An 18,043-nucleotide genomic window follows, 5' to 3' on the forward strand; every position below is an offset into this window, starting at 1 on the left:
ACAACTCATCATTCCCTCCTTTGTTTGTCAGCTAAATGCAAAGTCCTCTCCTGACAGTGGTTCTCACCCCCGTAGAGTTATTTGGAAATGTGTAGGGTTGTCACATGACTTAGGAGACATTACTAGTGGGATGGGGGTGAGCAAGGAGCTGAACACTTCACAATGCAGGGGGAAAGTCCTGCAGAACAGAGAATTTTCCCACATATAATGCCAATAGTGTCCCTGTTGAGAAATGCTGCATCATACTTAATATACTATACCATGATCATTTATTTAAGTGGCTGCCTCCCCACTGCATCATGAGTTCCTTGAGGACAAAGGCCATTTTCATTGACATTTGTACCCTAAGCACTTAGCACAAAGACTGCCTATAGCAGATACCTGATCAATGACAGCCAATGTATGAATCAAGGTAGGTAATTATTGAGGACTACCAAAATGAAAACTCCAAGAAAATGGAACTGGGTTTTGCTCACGGCTGTATACCTAACACAGAATGGCAGGCAATAAATGATTGCTAAGTGAACTGTTAAATGAGCGGACGTCAGGAAGTGGGCTTGGTGACTCACACCCATATCCTGTTGTTGAGAAGCATGTGACCTAATAGAAGAGAAAACATGTTCCTACGAAGCTCTGAGGAGCAGAGATCAGCATGTCAGAGAAAGGGTTCTGAGGAAGGAACAGGTATTATGAGCTGGAGGACCAGGGAAGGATTCGAGCATGGAGTGACCTGGAAGCACAAGTGGAATGTGGATGTGCAGAGCCAGAACACAAGGATTTCAGGAAAAGGAAAAAGCATAAGCAACGATACTCAGCCGCTTGCTTACTGTTTAAACTATGGTTTATTATAATGAACACCTACTAGCGCCAAGTATCAGGAATGCCAAAATGAACAACTCCCTACTCTTAGGAAGCTCAAAGTGTCTGGCAGTGAGTTCTAAGAAGGTATTTAAATGATGTTAGAGCTAGTTTCTAGAGACCCTTGGATCCTAACTAGTCAAAGGAGTTTAGATTTTAATGAGCAGATAATGGTCAAGGTTTGTTTGTTTGTTTGTTTGAAAATATATATTTTATTGATTTTTTACAGAGAGGAAGGGAGCGGGATAGATAGAAACATCGATGAGAGAGAAACATCAATCAGCTGCCTCCTGCAAGGAGAGTGATGTGATTTAAGATCAGCTTTGGAAGGTCTATCTGATAAAAATGTATAAAATGAACAGAGAGCCCTGACTGGTTTGGCTCAGTGGATAGAGCGTCGGCCTGCGGACTGAAGGGTTCCGGGCTTGATTACAGTCAAGGGCATGTACCTTGGTTGCGGGCACATCCCCAGTCGGGGGTGTGCAGGAGGCAGCTGATCAATGTTTCTCTCTCATCGATGTTTCTAACTCTCTATCCCCTTCCCTTCCTCTCTGTAAAAAATCAATAAAATATATATTTTCAAACAAGAACAGAGGGTGAAAACATGCAACAGGCAGGCAGACTAATTGAAAGACAGTTCAGGTACTCACACAGAGGCAGTGGGGGCTTGAACAGAACACAGGGGCCAAGGACAAGGGGGAGAAAGGACCGTGGTGAGTTACAGAGGGTGATGAATTTGTTAAAACTTGGCAAAAGGCTGCACAGGAAAGGGAAAAATTTAAGTTATCACAAAGGTATTCAGCTGGGAAACCAGGAGGATGACAAACAGAAAACACTGAAGGAAGATCAGGATTAGAAGGGAAGCTGACACTCAATTTAAAACGCACTGGACTGGAGGTAGCAAGAGCCCGTGTAGGAGGAGATATAATAGGTACTTGGAAAGTTAGTTCTGAAGGTCAAGACCAGAACAGAGATTTGGGACCATCTCCATAGTAACAATAAATTAGCATTATTGTCAACATGTGATTAGTAGTTACTGTGTGACAGGCAACGTGACAAGTTCTTCATATGGGTGGGCTATTTTCCATTTCATCCGTACCACACCATATAATATGGTACTGTTACTGCTTCCATGTTGCACTTGAGAAAACAGAGGCTCAGAGAAGGTGATTTACCCACAGTCACATAGCTAATAAGCAGCAGAGCTGGGATTTGAACCTACATGCACCCAAACCAGAGGTACCTATCGCCACGCTCCTCTCTGGAATGGAAAGGACCACTCAAGTAATGAGTTATTAGGCAAAATAGCCAATGAGAAATGAGAATTAAAAAAAAAAGTTCGTACTTGCCTAACACTGATTTTCATTGGTTCTCTCCTCCCAATAATCCCTGTATCACTTTTTCAACCGACTTGTCCAAGATTCAGATTGTCAAGATTCCCTAGAAAGCTGGTCCTATGCCAGCAATCTGCTGCACGTGGCACTGAGCAGGCTAGGAATCAACCATGAAGATTTAAAAAGTGTGTGGACAAATCATACAGCATCCCCAACAACGTTATTGTGTTTTGTTTTAAAAACAGTACTACTGTCAGTTACAGCTGCACTGGAGTTACAGAATCCAACTGCTTACATATAGCATCAAATACAAAACTACTTAAGTACTAGCCGGGTAGATGAGTTATTTGGGGCACTGCCCCACACACTGAAAGGTTGCAGGTTCAATCCCCAGTCAGGGTGGGTATGGGAGGCAGCCAATCCCACATCGATGTTTCTCTCTCCTCTCCCCTCCTCTCTCTCTAAAATCAATTCTAAAAATCACATCCTTGGGTAAGGATTAAAAAAACTACTTAACTATTTTTGACAAATAACTATTGTTGTTTTTTTAGAGAGAGAGAGAAAGGAAGAGAGGGAGAGAGAGACAGAGAGAGAGAGAGGCAGAGAGAAACATCAATCTGCTGCCTCCCATACTGACTGGGGATAGAACCTGCAACCTAGATTTGTGCCCTGACCAGGAATCACACCCACTATCTTTTGGTGTGCGGGATGATGCTCTAACCAACTGAGCCACCCGACCAGGGCTTTGACAAATAACTTTTTTTGACAAATAACTTTAATCACTGCAGAGCAAGCTTCAAACTTTTTCCAAAAGGTGAAATATTTCAAAATTCCGTAACAAAAAAAATGTATCTGAATAACAGGTCTACTGAATACCCTGGCTAAACTAAAAAAGTCATTCTTAAATAAGTTTTCATAATAAAATCTTAGACATATGCTGAGCTATTTGATTTCTGTGCTATTATCCCCTTTGAGGTAGTTTTCCTTGTCAAATTTCTCCATTTCTTTATAGTAGCTATTCTATGTTTTGCTCATTAGAGGTTCCTAACTGCTGTGATAGTCTAAGTGTCTGTTCTGGGTTAAACTGTGTCCCCAAAAATATATGTTGAAGTATCTATAAACACGCATTTATTTGGAAATAGAGTTGTTGCAGATATAATCAGTTAAGATGAGGCCATACTAGAGTAGGGTGGGTCCTTATCCAATATTATTGATGTCCTTATAAAGAGAGGAGAAGAGACACGGAGACACAGATGCACAAGAGGAAATGCCATGTAATAATGAGGCCGAAATGGAAGGGTTACAGCTACAAGCTAAGGAATGCCAAGGACTGGCAGCAAACTACCAGAAGCTGGGAAGGAGCAAGGAAGGATTCTCCCTTACGGATTTTAGAGGGAGAATCCCGCCGAGACCTTGATCTTGGACTTTTATCCTCCAAATTGTGAGAAAATACATTTCTGTTATTTTATGCCACCTGGTTTATAGTATTTTGTGATAGCAGCCCTAGAAAACTAACACAGTGACCGGTCCCATGCATGCCTAACGTAACTCAGACATTTGTGCAACTCTCCACACAAAAGCAGAAGCAAGCACCTTACCATGGAGCTGAAATGATTTGAAAGTAATAAACACTAAACAGAAACACCAAATAATGTGTCGGTCTTTGTCCAGGAGGAGGATATTAATAATCCACCATCTGTGTGACCTGTACTTTCAATAGTTTTTCTAGAAGTGGTGAGCTACATACCTGTCTACGGACACACAGGTAAATAAGCTTTCCTTTAACTAAGACTAGTGGGTTGTATTGAAACAAGGGGGCCATTTTTAGGCGCTTACACACCTGGAACATTTGCATCTTCGCTTCCATAGATGTCTTCCCAACCCAGCTAACATGGCCACTGAACTTGATGTCCCGTTCTGGGCTTAAGCTCTTCTTACACATATCTGCAAAACAGAAAATCAATCTGAGTTCAAACCACACCCAAACTTTCCTGTGCTGCAAATGGAGAATTTCATTTAAAATGTTGGTAAATTCCATTTCGTTTGAAATGTTGGTAAATTCTACTACATTTCTTGTCTTCCAAAAATAATGACTTTGTTGACACACAAAAGAAATTTGTATGTCTTTTTTTAAAATATATTTTTATTTATTTCAGAGAGGAAGGGAGAGGGAGACAGAGACAGCAACATCAATGATGAGAGAGAATCATTGATCGGCTGCCTCCTGCACACCCCCTACTGGGGATCGAGCCTGCAACCCAAGCATGTGCCCTGACCAGGAATCCATCCGTGACCTCCTGGTTCCTAGGTTGATGCTCAACCACTCAACCACGCCAGCCAGGCTGTATGTCTTTTTTTTAAATGTAGACAATGTAAAGAATATAAAAAATAAAACTGGAACCACACAAAATCCTTCCATCTAAAGATAATTATAATAAATACTTTTGTATATAGCATTCTAGACATTTCCACATGCATAAAAATTCCCCCATAAAATTTTAATCTCAATAATATCTTGTAATTAAGTTGGTTGTTACAGAATAGTCATGGGGATGTAAAGTACAGCATAGGGAATACAATTAATAGTATTCTGATAACTGTGTATGGTATCAGATGGATACAATATTTATCAGGATGATCACTTACTAAGTCATATAATGTCTAATCACTGGGGTGCACACCTAAAACTATATAATATTGTATTTCAACTGTAATTGAAAAATAAAAAATGATTTAAATTTTTAAAAATAATATCTTGTAATTTTTAAGAATTTTAAGTATGCATAGAAAATAATATCACTTACCAATTTTGTCCACCAGGGCTGTAACTATCGATAAAGGAGACATCTTAACTTCATGAACTTTGGTGTGCATGTAGCAAATAAGAACTGTAGGAAAACAGACGAGAACCAAATAAAAGCAAAGTAGAATTACTTCTCAACATTTACAATTCACTCCTTAGATCTAGAAAAAGTCTTATCTTGTTTTGAAGACCCAACCCCCCATGTCCCACTGATGGTCTTATCCTATGACCCAAGAAATCTGGGGATCCTCTAATCTAACTATCCAATCAGTTTTAGATTTGGTGAGGAAATTGAAGCCCAAAGCATAGGCCCATCAGGTGGCTTGTCACCACTCCAGAGAGACACAGTGCCTCTGTCAGAGAAAGACCCCAGCACACGAGTCTGATGGCATCAAACATCTTTAGAAAAGAAAAACAATCACAGGGACTCAGCTACCTGTTTTCCTCCTGACTCTTTCTTAATCATGAAGCAATTAATTCACTAAGCATTACCCCACCTTCCCCATAACACTCTGTGGCTATCCGTATACTTTCCATCACTTAGCAACCATTTGTATGTGCCAAGTATGGTTCTATGCACCTTACAAATATCATTATACTTCTGTATTTCGTGGCTTCCCGGCTTCCCCCATGATTCTTTCAAATGTTTACCACCAACAGGACTGGGTGTGTGCTCAATAAGTATTTGCTGTGTGACAATGAATTCTTCCATCCATGTACCTGCTAAAGGATGCACTGGGGGAATGAGAAGCTAAAGGCAAAGAAATTCCATTTAAAAGCCTTTGTGGTACCCCCCCCCAAAAAAAAACACACCATATTCGTCTAAGAGCAGTGGAAATGAAGAGAAGAGAAAAGATCCAAGAGCTAAGAAGAAGGGAGACTTGACTAAAGCCAGGTTTCCAGCTGGCATGAATGAAGATGGTATACCATTCACTGAAAAAGATAATACAGGAAGAGGAAAAGGGGCTGTTTTCCACATGTCAAATTCGAGAAGCCTCTGGCCCATCTAAATGAAGATGTCCAGGAGATAGGACAAACTGGTCTGGAACTCAGAAAAGTAGGCCAGGAAATGTACCTTCCTAAGTATTCCCCATACTTTATCAACTAAAGCATGGGGAGTAAAGGAGATGATTTCTAGAGAATGTGCAAATAACCAAAAAAAAAGGGGGGGGCAGAAGACAAAACCCTGAGGGTAACTGACATTTAAGGGATCAACAGAGACAGAGGAGCCTACACAGGAGAAGAGGAAGGAGCAACCCGAGAGACAGGAGGAACTGGCACCTGAGCCCAAGGACAAGTCTGACAGCAGTAGGAGCCGCAAAGGAGCTGAGTAAGCCCCGAAGAGTAGATCATGCAATGAGGGGGCCAACAGAGAGCTTGGCAAGAGCAGTTCAATGGCATAAGGAGAAGCCAGAACATGGAGGGTTGGGAAATAACAGGAGGTCAGGAGACAGAGGCAATGGGAGCATATGATTTTTTCTAGTTCTTTCCAGAAAGTTAGCTCTGAAGTGAGAGAGACAGCTGGAGAGTGTTATAGGGAAGTGAATTTTGCCTACTTTTCATTTTAAGATAAAAGAGACTTAAAGACGTGATAAGGCAAGTTCCTTGAAGAAATGGAAGGAATAGGATCAAGTAAACAGGTGAAAGGGATTGGCCACCAATAGGAGGTAATGAGGAAAAAACAGGGCAGAGGCAGGGGAGTTTGTAAATTTTGGGACACCTATGTAAATCAAAGTCAAACGTGTGTGTTTAATTTTCTTAAAGGCCATTAAGAAATTGTAACCTGGTTTATTTAATCTGACGACAATAGTAGCTAGGTGTAAGCATAACAATGGACTTACGTCTATATTTTTTAAGTTAGTAAAGCCTTTCTTTAAACCCTTCCCCATAGTTCAATCCACAAGTCATTAGTTAGGAGTAAACAAGGTCGCCCAGAGCAGGATGTTGAAAGCCAAGTGGGGTCAGGAGGACAAGCAGAGAGGTAACAAGAGCGATGGCCCAGCATGGTGACCCTGAGCACAATGAGGACGGTGACCTGCAGAAAGGGACTTGCATGGAGTAGGCCCCAGTGAGGGGAGCAGCCATGAGAGGTGAGGGATGGCAGAGATATGACATTGGCTACATCCAGGGGAACCGATCAAGTAAGTAAAATATTAAGGATAATGGAGCCAGTTGGAGAAAGGAATTACAAATATGAAAAGGAAAGAAATAAGAATGAAACTGTGGTGTGGAATTGGAACTATCAGTGTGAACCCATGGTTTTCACACAGAAACAGACAGACAGATAAACACAGAGGTAAATGTGTGGGTGTGCATACATTCCCCAGCTCCTTCAATGAAAGGGCATGGGGACAGTCATACCCCAGCAGCAATGACCACTCCCCTCCCAGCACCCAGACCTTGGTTTCAAAATATCATTCTCCAGCCCGGCCGGTGTGGCTCAGTGGTTGAGCATCAACTCAAGAACTAAGAGGCCCCCGGTTCGATTCCTGGTCAGAGCACATGCCCGGGTTATGGGCTCAACCCCCAGTAGGAGGCATGTGGGAGGCAGCTGATCAATGATTCTCTCTCATCCATGTTTCTATCTATCTCCCTTCCTCACTCTTTAAAATAAACATTTAAAATAAATAAATAAATATCATTCTCCACTAAAAAGAACCAGGGCTGATTCCAGGACTGGGGCAGGGAAAGTACAAATGAACCTAGAACAGTGATGGCGAACCTTTTGAGCTCGGCGTGTCAGCATTTTGAAAAACCCTAACTTAACTCTGGTGCCGTGTCACATATAGAAATTTTTTGATATTTGCAACCATAGTAAAACAAAGATTTATATTTTTGATATTTATTTTATATATTTAAATGCCATTTAACAAGGAAAAATCAACCAAAAAAATGAGTTCACGTGTCACCTCTGACACGTGTGTCATAGGTTCGCCATCACTGACCTAGAACATCTTGCCATGTCACAGAAAGACAGAAAGTGCTCAAAAAATGATAGGGACACATCAAGAAAAACCCACAAAAGCTAGCTTGAATGGATTAGGCCAGTCCTGGAACAATTCGAGTATCTAAACAGATGATAGTACAGGTAACATATTATAACCCATTCAATAAAATAGGAATCCCTGAGTCCATATTGATTTTATTTTCCTCCTCCTCCTCCTCCTCCTCCTCCTTCTCCTCTTCTTCTCCCTCCATCTTCTTCTCTCTCTCTCTGTCAAAATTTGAGGCCCATTCCATGCCAGACACAAGATAAACACTGTGTTTTCTTGTACAGTATCGATTTTAATCAAAAGTTTTTGGGAAAACTATGCCACAATAAGCAATGATACATTTTAGGCTAAATAAAAAAAGGCTGCCCCAACCAGGACAGAAGATAGAGCCTGCAACCAAGGGCACATGCCTGGGTTGTGGGCTCGATCCTCAGGACCCTTCAGTCTGCGGGCCGATGCTCTATCCACTGGGCAAAACTGGCTAGGGCCATATTGATTTTAAAGTAATAAGTTGAAAGTCTGATGAGGAATAGGATATTTACAAGGTCCCAAATACCTCCCTTCAAAGTACTTATTAGTTACAAAGGGGAAAAGAGTAACTTCAGTGAAGAAGCCTGGCAAACACCACCTTCAACAAGGAATCAAAGTTAACATCAGGGTAATGGGGCAAATCAGAATCATGTACCACTTGATAAGACGCAATAAAAATACAGCATCCCTTCTGTGACATTCCTGCCAAAGATGCACATCCTCAGTCTAAACTTGGGGAAGCATCAAACAAACCCAAATGGAGAGAAATTCCACTAAAGAAGTGGCCTATAAACTTCAAAAGTGTCAAGGTCATAAAAGTCAGAGAAAGACAGGAACTATCCCTGACATGACAATTAAATGCAACATATGATTCAGAGCTGGATCCTTCCACTATAAAGTCCCACGGGTGAAAGTTGAATGGCGTCGAAGGACTAGACCCGTGGTCGGCAAACTGCGGCTCGCAAGCCACATGCGGCTCTTTGGCCCCTTGAGTGTGGCTCTTCCTAAGCCTTAGGAGTATCCTAATTAAGTTAATAACAATGTACCTACCTATATAGTTTAAGTTTAAAAAATTTGGCTCTCGCCAAAGCCGGTTTGGCTCAGTGGATAGAGCATCGGCCTGCGGACTGAAAGGTCCCAGGTTCGATTCCGGTCAAGGGCATGTACCTTGGTTGTGGGCACATTCCCAGTAGGAGGTGTGCAGGAGGCAGCTGATTGATGTTTCTCTCTCATCGATGTTTCTAACTCTCTATCCCTCTCCCTTCCTCTCTGTAAAATATCAATAAAATATATTTTAAAAATACAATAAAAAAATTTGGCTCTCAAAAGAAATTTCAATCATTATACTGTTGATATTTGGCTCTGTTGACTAATGAGTTTGCCGACCACTGGACTAGACAATCTAATGTACCAGTGTTAACTTCTTGATGTTAATGGTTGTATTGTGGTTCGGTAAGAGAAGGACCTTATTGGTAGGAAACAGACATGAAAATATTTGGGGATGATATGCATGTCAGCAACATACTCTTCCATGATTCAGGGAAGAACAATTCTTTGTACTTGTTTGCAACTTTTCTGTAAATTTAAGACTTTTTAAAAAGTTATTAGAAAGGAGAATTAATCAGTTTCTAACTGATAAGTAGGAATCCACATTTTGGGGGGGAATTATGCCAATTCAAAGGTAGTAGCTGTTCTTTTTCTCCTCTTTTACAATATCCTCATCTGTGCAAGTTAATAAAAAATCCCTTTCTAGATATAGGATTCAATGTATTAGTCTAAGTATTTCGAAATACTAAAATAATACCAGTACCTCCTAAGCTGTCAAGATCCTCAAGAATCCTGCCAAATCTGTGAAATAAAGAAAACAGAATTAAGTGAAAATAAGTTCTGTAGAAATAAATAGCACACTTTGGGGTGATGAAAATGTTCAAAAATTAATTGTGGTAATGGCTGCACAATTCTCTGAATATACTAAAAACCACAGAATTGCACACTTTCGATAAGTGAATGGTATGGTGTGTGAATGATATCTCAAAGTTGCAATAAAGAAAGGAAATGAAATAAAGGCAAATAAACAACACAAATAAAAACAGTGCTATGTTACCTTACGGTGTTTTGAACAGTCAAATATTTCTCTCGTAATTCAGGCTGACTGCCCAAAGGCAAGAGAACTTCAACATAACTGTCTTTCATTCTCCTAGGGGGCAGTGCTTCCTGTGACTTTGCCAAAAAACTACGAAGTAATTTTCTTTCCTCCATTGCTTTCATATGGTCTCTGAGAAGAAAGGATAAAAGCTTCATGAAACACAGGAGCAGTGCTGTCCTACAACCCCAGTTGTACACAGGCCAGACAGGCACCATCAAAGGAGGAAAGAGAAGGTCTGGGCCTACCTCATCTCTTCCTTCCCTCCCTTCACACCTGCTACTTAGTGAAATTAAAATTTTCTGTTAACACTTCTTAGGCTAGTAGATAGGAAAAACATACTTATAAGTGATATGGATATACCCAAATGAACCATTTATTCACCCTCATCAAAAAGTGTATTCAAATAATAGAATATTTGAAATCAAAGTAAAAATATAGAGATGGACACAATACTATATATACATACACGGGTTAAAGAATGACATGGCCACTGAATTCCGTATTCCCATTTCTCTACTTGACAGTTCTCATATTCTCTGTGCCCCAACTCTCTTCTCTTCTTCCTTTCTCTCTCCCTCCCTCCCTCTCTCTCTCTCTCTCTCCCTCCTTCCCGTCAATTTCAGGAAAAAGATAGCGGAGGAAAAATGAAGTATATCCAAAAGAGGTATGGAAGGCAGAACAAAAGGTAAAGAGGAAGAGAATATGAGGAGACAGAAAGGGAAGGAAAAAGAAGAGGCAATTAAGGTGGAAGAGAAGAGAGAGACAAGGGACTAGGAAACTAAAATCTTTACAATATCATTAAATAAGATATCTTTTTGCCCTAGCTGGTTTGCTCAGTGGATAGAGCATCGGCCTGCAGACCAAAAGGTGCCCAGTTCGATTCCAGTCAAGGGTATGTGCCTCGGTTGCAGGCTCCTCCCTGGCCCAGGCCCTGGTTGGGGCTTGTGCAGAAGGCAACCAATCAATGTGTTTCTCTCACATTGATATTTCTCTCTGTCTTTCCCTCTCTCTCCCATTCTCTCTAAAAATCAATGGAAAAATGTCCTCGGGTGAGGATTTAAAAAAAATAATAAAATAAGATGTCTTTTTAAGCTTCACTTATGAAGTATTTATTATTGCCAGAAAAGTTTAGCCTGCAAAAGATATAGGGGATAGAGGAATAAGTTAAATGGCACCAGGTAAATCCAGAATGTGGACCATTCTACAAGACAAATGGGTTGGCCTTAAAGTCAAGCTCGTGGTGATTAAAAAAAAAAGGGACAGAGGGATAACTATTATTCTAGATTAGGGGGGACTAAAGAGTCCTAACCACCAAATGCAATATGCAATCCTTTATTGGATTTTGATGGTTTGTTTTTGTTTTTTAAATATGTTTCTATTGATTTTTTTTTTAGAAAGTGAGGAAGGGAGGGGGATAAAGAGATAGAAACACTGATGAGAGAGAAACATCACTGATCAGCTGTCTCCTGCATGCCTCCTACTGAGGATCAAGCCCAAAACCCAGGCATGTGCCTGACCAGGAACTGAACTGATGACTTCTTGGTTGCTGGGTCAATGCTCAACCACTGAGACACACTGGCTGGGCTGGATCTTGATGCTTTTTAAAAAGTTAGACTTATGTGCAAACCTGGGCATTCTGGGAAAGTGATTTTAGCGGAGGGAAGCTATAAAAGACATCTGAGGAGCAGTTGAGGAATTATGAATATAAATGTGTAATATACAACTAGGGAATTATTGTCAATTTCATTATGTTACAGACTGTCTTCCTTGTGGAAGATACATGACTACTGATTTTGTTACATAGGAGAATATATTTATGTATTGGAGATGTGTGCTGAAGTGTTGTAATAGCTATAATTAACTTAGAAACAGTTCAGCCAATTTGTGTATATTGGCAAATCTGGGAAAATGTTAATAAGCATCCAATCCAGATGGTCGGGACATAGGTATTCTTTTTCCTAGTTTTTAGAAAGGCGAGATTTTCCTATAAAGAAGTCATTAGATGACTTTTATACCAACAATGGGTTATGATTTTTATTGACTTGGGAGAGGAAAAGGGGGGGAGGGAGGGAGGGAAGGAGGAGGAGAGAGAGAGAGAGAGAGAGAGACATCGATTTGTTGTTCCACTTATTTATGCATTCACTATTTGATTCTTGTATGTGCCCTGGCTGGAGATCAAACCCGAAACCTTGGCATATCAGGATGATGCTCTAACTAACTGAGCTACCCGGCCAGGGCACCAACAATAGATTATTCCATGCTTAGTGATCACTTGAACTTTTTATCTCATTTTAGCCTCAAAATTCTGTGCACCAAGAGGAACATTATCCTATTTTACATCAGGAAAATACTGAAAGAGAAAGACTATATAAGAACCTGGTTGCCCTAACCGGTTTGGCTCGGTGGATAGAGCGTCAGCCTGCAGACTCAAGGGTCCCAGGTTCGATTCCAGTCAAGGGCATGTACCTTGGTTGCGAGCACATCCCCAGTGATCGATGTTTCTGTCTCATCGATGTTTCTAACTCTATCCCTCTCCCTTCCACTCTTTCCCTCTCCCTTCCACTCTGTAAAAAATCAATAAAATATATTTTTTTTAAAAAAGAAAGAAAAATGTGGAGTACATGTAAATCACATTATTTTATGGCAACAATGCATCAACTGATGAACATGTTGGAATGTTGATCTTCTCCCTCAAGTAAAAAAAGCACCTTTCAATCTATTTCCGTACACAGCTCCTCCCTCCCCCACCCTACAATGAGACCATCAACTGACCCTAATTACAGCCTTGCATACCACTTCAGGGATGAAAGAATGAATATACAAGAGTGCGTACCTCCAGTTGGTAGATACTCCTACTATTTCCCGCAGCTTATCTCGAACTGAAACAAAAATAAAGAGGTCATCCCTTGAAACAAAGAAATATGAGAACGATGTCAACAAGCGCAAGAACTATGAAAAGCGATTCATGCACTCGAAAGCTTTAAAGATCCATGAATTTTCATTTAATGCCACAAAAATAGCTCAGAGAAGGGTTCAGGTCTCTGCTTCCTGAAAACGTGAAACAACTATTGTCTCCTTAGCGCAGAAAAGAATACCCTTGTGCCAATCACTAGGGTTTACATAAGCAAACAAAAAAGGATAATTCCAATTATTCATTGATGGGGCTATATCAGTGTTAATAGGAGTCCCTTTTTGGTGGAGACACTATGAACAGAATCCCCATCTATCTTATAGGCAGTTCAAATTAGTTCAGGGACTAACAATAATATCCAAATCTGAGTATCATTCTAATTGATTTCTCATATACTTACGTATACTATGCTAATTGTTAGAAAAGCTTAAGCCAGAAAAATGAAGCAAAAATGTAAATCAAGGGAAGGCAAAGAATGCAATTTAATTTTAGTTAATGCCCACTGCTCAAAAGTAGAAGAAAGAATTAGTATAAAAAAATAATCACTTGGTTGATACTAATTACCACACACACCATTATTCACGTGTATAGGTGAAGATGCTATATGGATAAAGGGAAAATAAATTAGATAAGCAGTAGTGATTCAAAACTAAAAAATAAATCTTTAGGATTTCAAATAATGTGTTGAGTTCATGTTTTTTCTAGCATTTAATAATATATATTCCAGTTACAGGAAATTAATGGTCCTTGTCCTTCAATAACTAACTGAGCAAAACCAGATTAACATGGGAAAATGGTTGACTTTTTTGTCAATTATATATATCCCATAAATTTGGTGCAAACTCTATAAAATAAATCATAGAAAACTACAAAAATTAATTAGTAAATTAATATTATTTCTGATTTTTTTTCTCCTGAGTTCCTTAAATAAATGAACAGAAAGTACCTGGAACAGCATACAGACTACTGATGCTCGCTAACATAAAACAATTATTACTAGTTTAGTGAGTGTAAGAAGAAAGGCCAGTGCCCTAACTGGTTTAGCTCAGTGGATAGAGCATCGGCCTGTGGACTGAAAGGTCCCAGGTTCGATTCCAGTCAAGGGCATGTACCTTGGTTGTGGGCACATCCCCAGTAGGGGATGTGCAGGAGGCAGCTGATCGATGTTTCTCTCTCATTGATGTTTCTAACTCTCTATCCCTCTCCCTTCCACTCTGTAAAAAAAATCAATAAAATGTATTTAAAAAAAAAAAAAAAGGAAAGGCCAGTGCTGAGGGCCAAGAAGGAAAGTAGAATTTTAAATTATATTTATACATATATGTTTATGTAGACCTTTTAAAGAACCCACAATTTTGCCCTAGCCGGTTTGGCTCAGTGGATAGAGCGTTGGCCTGCGGACTGAAGGGTCCCAGGTTCAATTCCGGTCAAGGGCACATGCCTGGGTTGCGGGCTTGATCCCCAGTAGGGGGCGTGCAGGAGACAGCTGATCAATGATTCTCTCTCATCATTGATGTTTCTATCTCTCTCTCCCTCTCCCTTCCTCTCTGAAATCAATAAAAATATATTTTTTAAAAAACTTAAAAAAATCCACAATTTTAATTATAATGAGTACTCCTAAATTGATAAAGACATCCATAACTTGCATATCAGATTAATAATTGAAATTAATTTCAATTAAACATGGATTAAACAGGGTCCCTCTAACAAAATGGTGTACTAAGAGCATTTAGTTGGTACAACTAAAGTACCCATCTCTTATTTATGCATCAGATTTCTTTTTTCTGTGTCTTCCTCTTCAGTACCTACACATGGGAAGTGGAAATCATTTAACTACTAAAAGAACTCAGTCCCCAAGGTTCTGAATGTGATCTCTACCCACAGCTATCCTGGTCATTTTTTAAATAAAAAGTTTATGAAAGATCTACCTGTAGTATGCCTCATCTGCCCTGAATTATCTATCTATATGCCTCCCAAATAAAATAGGGTTTTTAACCACTTGAGTCTAAAAAGTAAACACCCTTGCCTTCATGAATGTGGAAGACTCTCTGTTTTTCAGGATTCTGGAACCCTTGAGTCAGTCCTCTGCCAGGAGTAAGCAGCCCCCTGTTCAAGGTACAAAGCCTACAAAACAAGAATAAACACACTTAAAGTAGGTTCCATGGCTTCTCCCCTGGCAACCCCAAAGACCTGCGCCTCCTCCCAGAGCACTTGACTGTCCCACATCCTTAGCCTAATCATGCACCAAATAACAACATTTTGGTAACAACAGACCGCATATGCGACATGATATACCATATAGCCTAAGAGTGTAATAAGCTATACCATCTAGGTTTGTGTTGTGTAAGTTCATTCTATAATGTTCACACAACGACATAATCACCTAACAAAGCATTTCTCAGAACTATCCCTGTCATTAAGCAATGCATGACTGTACTGTATATTGTCTTCTAGGGGTCTATACTTATTTCTCCAGTGTATGCACATTTGCATATGAGGCTACTCTATAAATCATCTCTCCAACCAGAGTAAACATTTCTTTTTTTTATTTTTCAATTACAGCTTACATTCAATATTATTTTGTATTCGTTTCAGGTGTACAACACAGTGGTTAGGCAATCATATATTTTACAAAGTATTCCCCCTGGTATTTTCAGTACCTACCATACATAGTTATTACAATAATATTGACTATATTTGCTTTGCTATACTTTACATCCTGTGACTATTTTGTAACTACAAATTTGTACTTCTCAGTCCCTTCACACTCACCACTCAGTCCCCCAAACCCCCTCTCCTCTGGCACCCATCAATCTCAGAGTAAATATTTTTTCTTGTTTCTTTTTTTAAAATATTTTTACTGGCCCTAGCCGGTTTGGCTCAGTGGATAGAGCATCAGCCTGCAGACCAAAGGGTCCTGGGTTCAATTCTGGTCAAGGGCACATACATTGGTTGCAGGCTCCTCCCCACCATCAACCAATCGATGTATTTCTCTCACATCAATGTTTCTCTCTCTGTCTTTCCCTCTCTCTTCCACTCTCCCTAAAAACTCAATGGAAAAATATCCTTGGGTGAGGATTTAAAACACATATTTTTATTGATTTTTACAGAGAGAGGAAGGGAGAGGGAGAGAGAGCAAAACATGGATCAGCTGCCTCTTCCACACCCCCTACTGGGGATCGAGCCCACAACCCAGGCATGTGCCCTAACCAGGAATTGAACTGGCAATCTTTCTGTGCACAGGACAACACTCAACCAACTGAGCCACACTGGCCAGGGCTCAGAGTAAATATTTTTTGAGCACAGAGACCAATTAGGTATCTAGCTACAAAACACATAAAAGATATCAACCAGGTTTAATGGATTTATTCTTGCTCTTTCTATTTTATTAGCTTCAGAAGCCCAGAATTGATTTGGTAAATGAATAAATTATGAACATATATTTTTTCATTATCACATCATATTTCCTCAACAGATAAGCTAAACCCAATTATAAGTTTATCAACTTTGAAAACAGAATTAACCCTTTCCAGATTCAAAGACAGTATTTATTGCACTTAGGCAGAAATTTTCTAATCCCCAATGAAATAAAATAAAAGCTAATTATCCAAATGTGCCTACCCTATTCTCCCAAAATAAGTTATTTAAGTTGATTTTTATTATTCACTATTGCTTTAAGTGTTGACTCCTAGCCATACACTGTCATATCACGAATAACACATATATAGTATCAGGGATTGACAAACTGATCTGTTGAGAGCACAGGTAAAGAAGACAAGGTATTGAAGAGGTCATGATCCCTAAATACTGTTACTCACTCTAGCTCAAGTTACTAGTAAATTCTTACTACCTAGTACCAGAACAAGTGATGACACCCACCGCCCCAACATAAAGTATATTTTAAATTTTCTTTAGTGCCCAACTTCACTACAGATTTCTCTCTAGAATTATATACAGCATTCAGGAAAATTCTCTCAGTAAAAATATTTGGTAAGACCTACATGTAACTCCTTAGCCATCCAGTCATCACACTAGCTGTGATACAACCCCTGCTGGCCCACTAAGATCAGAACACTTGGAGTATTTGGGGTTTGGGTTTTGTGTTTATTCTTTTTTTAAAATATATTTTTTTTATTTCAGAGAGTAAGGGAGAGATAGGAGAGATAGAAACATCAATGATGAGAGAGAATCATTGATCGGCTGCCTCCTGTACGCCCCACAGTGGGTATTGAGCCAGAAACCTGGGCATGTGCCCTGACTAGGAATCAAACCCGTGACCTCCTGGTTCATAGGTTGACACAACCACTGAGCTATGGCAGCCAGGACTTGTGTTTATTCTTTAATCAAATAAGTAATAAGTCTCTCTACCTTATATATTTTGGCTTTATTTTTTTTCACAATAAACCTTCCACTTCTGTACTTTTATATGTATATTAATATTTCAGTCTTCTAAGTCTTGACCTTCTAGTTTGCATTTTCTCAGAACATGAGCTGCATTTTCTTTGGTTCTCACTGTTTCACTTTACATATTTTCTGTAGGTTCAAATCCCTTATTGAAGAAAACAATTCTTCATTCTGCCCTCTCAGACACTAGCGTTCTGCAACTGAATGTATTGGATTTTAAAAAGCTCACTGGAGAAAGCTAATATTGTAACAGTGGGCAACTGTAACTCACCCCACCATTGTTCTGACATTTTTTCTGTAAATGCTGACTCAGACTAATATGTAGCTTATAGGTAAACAGCATCCTATATAATAAAGAGGCAATGTGCAAATTAACCATCACACCCTCACAAGATGGCTGCCTAAGACCAGGACAGCAGGGGCGTTAGTGAGGGACGACCAAACGACTGAACAGCAGGCTGCATGGGGTGACCAGGCCGGCAGGGGGGCCATGAGGGGCGACCAGGATGGCAGTCGGACATCCCCGGAGGGATCCCGGATTGGAGAGGGTGCAGGCTGGGCTGAGGG

The 18,043-nt window shown here is 39.9% G+C and overlaps 1 protein-coding gene across 1 annotated transcript in view; it reads right to left on the minus strand.

Moving 5' to 3' along the window:
* The window catches only part of ACOT9 (acyl-CoA thioesterase 9), a 25,415-nt gene extending 10,224 nt beyond the window's left edge, over positions 1-15,191 (minus strand). Inside the window, exons 1-7 of the mRNA XM_014536054.1 lie at positions 15,099-15,191; positions 13,649-13,675; positions 12,998-13,043; positions 10,123-10,293; positions 9,829-9,866; positions 4,997-5,080; positions 4,033-4,136 (exon numbers count right to left, since the gene is read on the minus strand). Of these exons, the coding sequence (XP_014391540.1) occupies positions 4,033-4,136; positions 4,997-5,080; positions 9,829-9,866; positions 10,123-10,286 (390 nt within the window). The 5' untranslated portion in view covers positions 10,287-10,293; positions 12,998-13,043; positions 13,649-13,675; positions 15,099-15,191. The remainder of the gene's footprint in view (positions 1-4,032; positions 4,137-4,996; positions 5,081-9,828; positions 9,867-10,122; positions 10,294-12,997; positions 13,044-13,648; positions 13,676-15,098) is intronic.
* Positions 15,192-18,043: the final 2,852 nt, after the last annotated feature.

This window comes from Myotis brandtii, unplaced genomic scaffold, assembly GCF_000412655.1.
Source record: "Myotis brandtii unplaced genomic scaffold, ASM41265v1 scaffold156, whole genome shotgun sequence".
Lineage (NCBI taxonomy): Eukaryota > Metazoa > Chordata > Mammalia > Chiroptera > Vespertilionidae > Myotis > Myotis brandtii.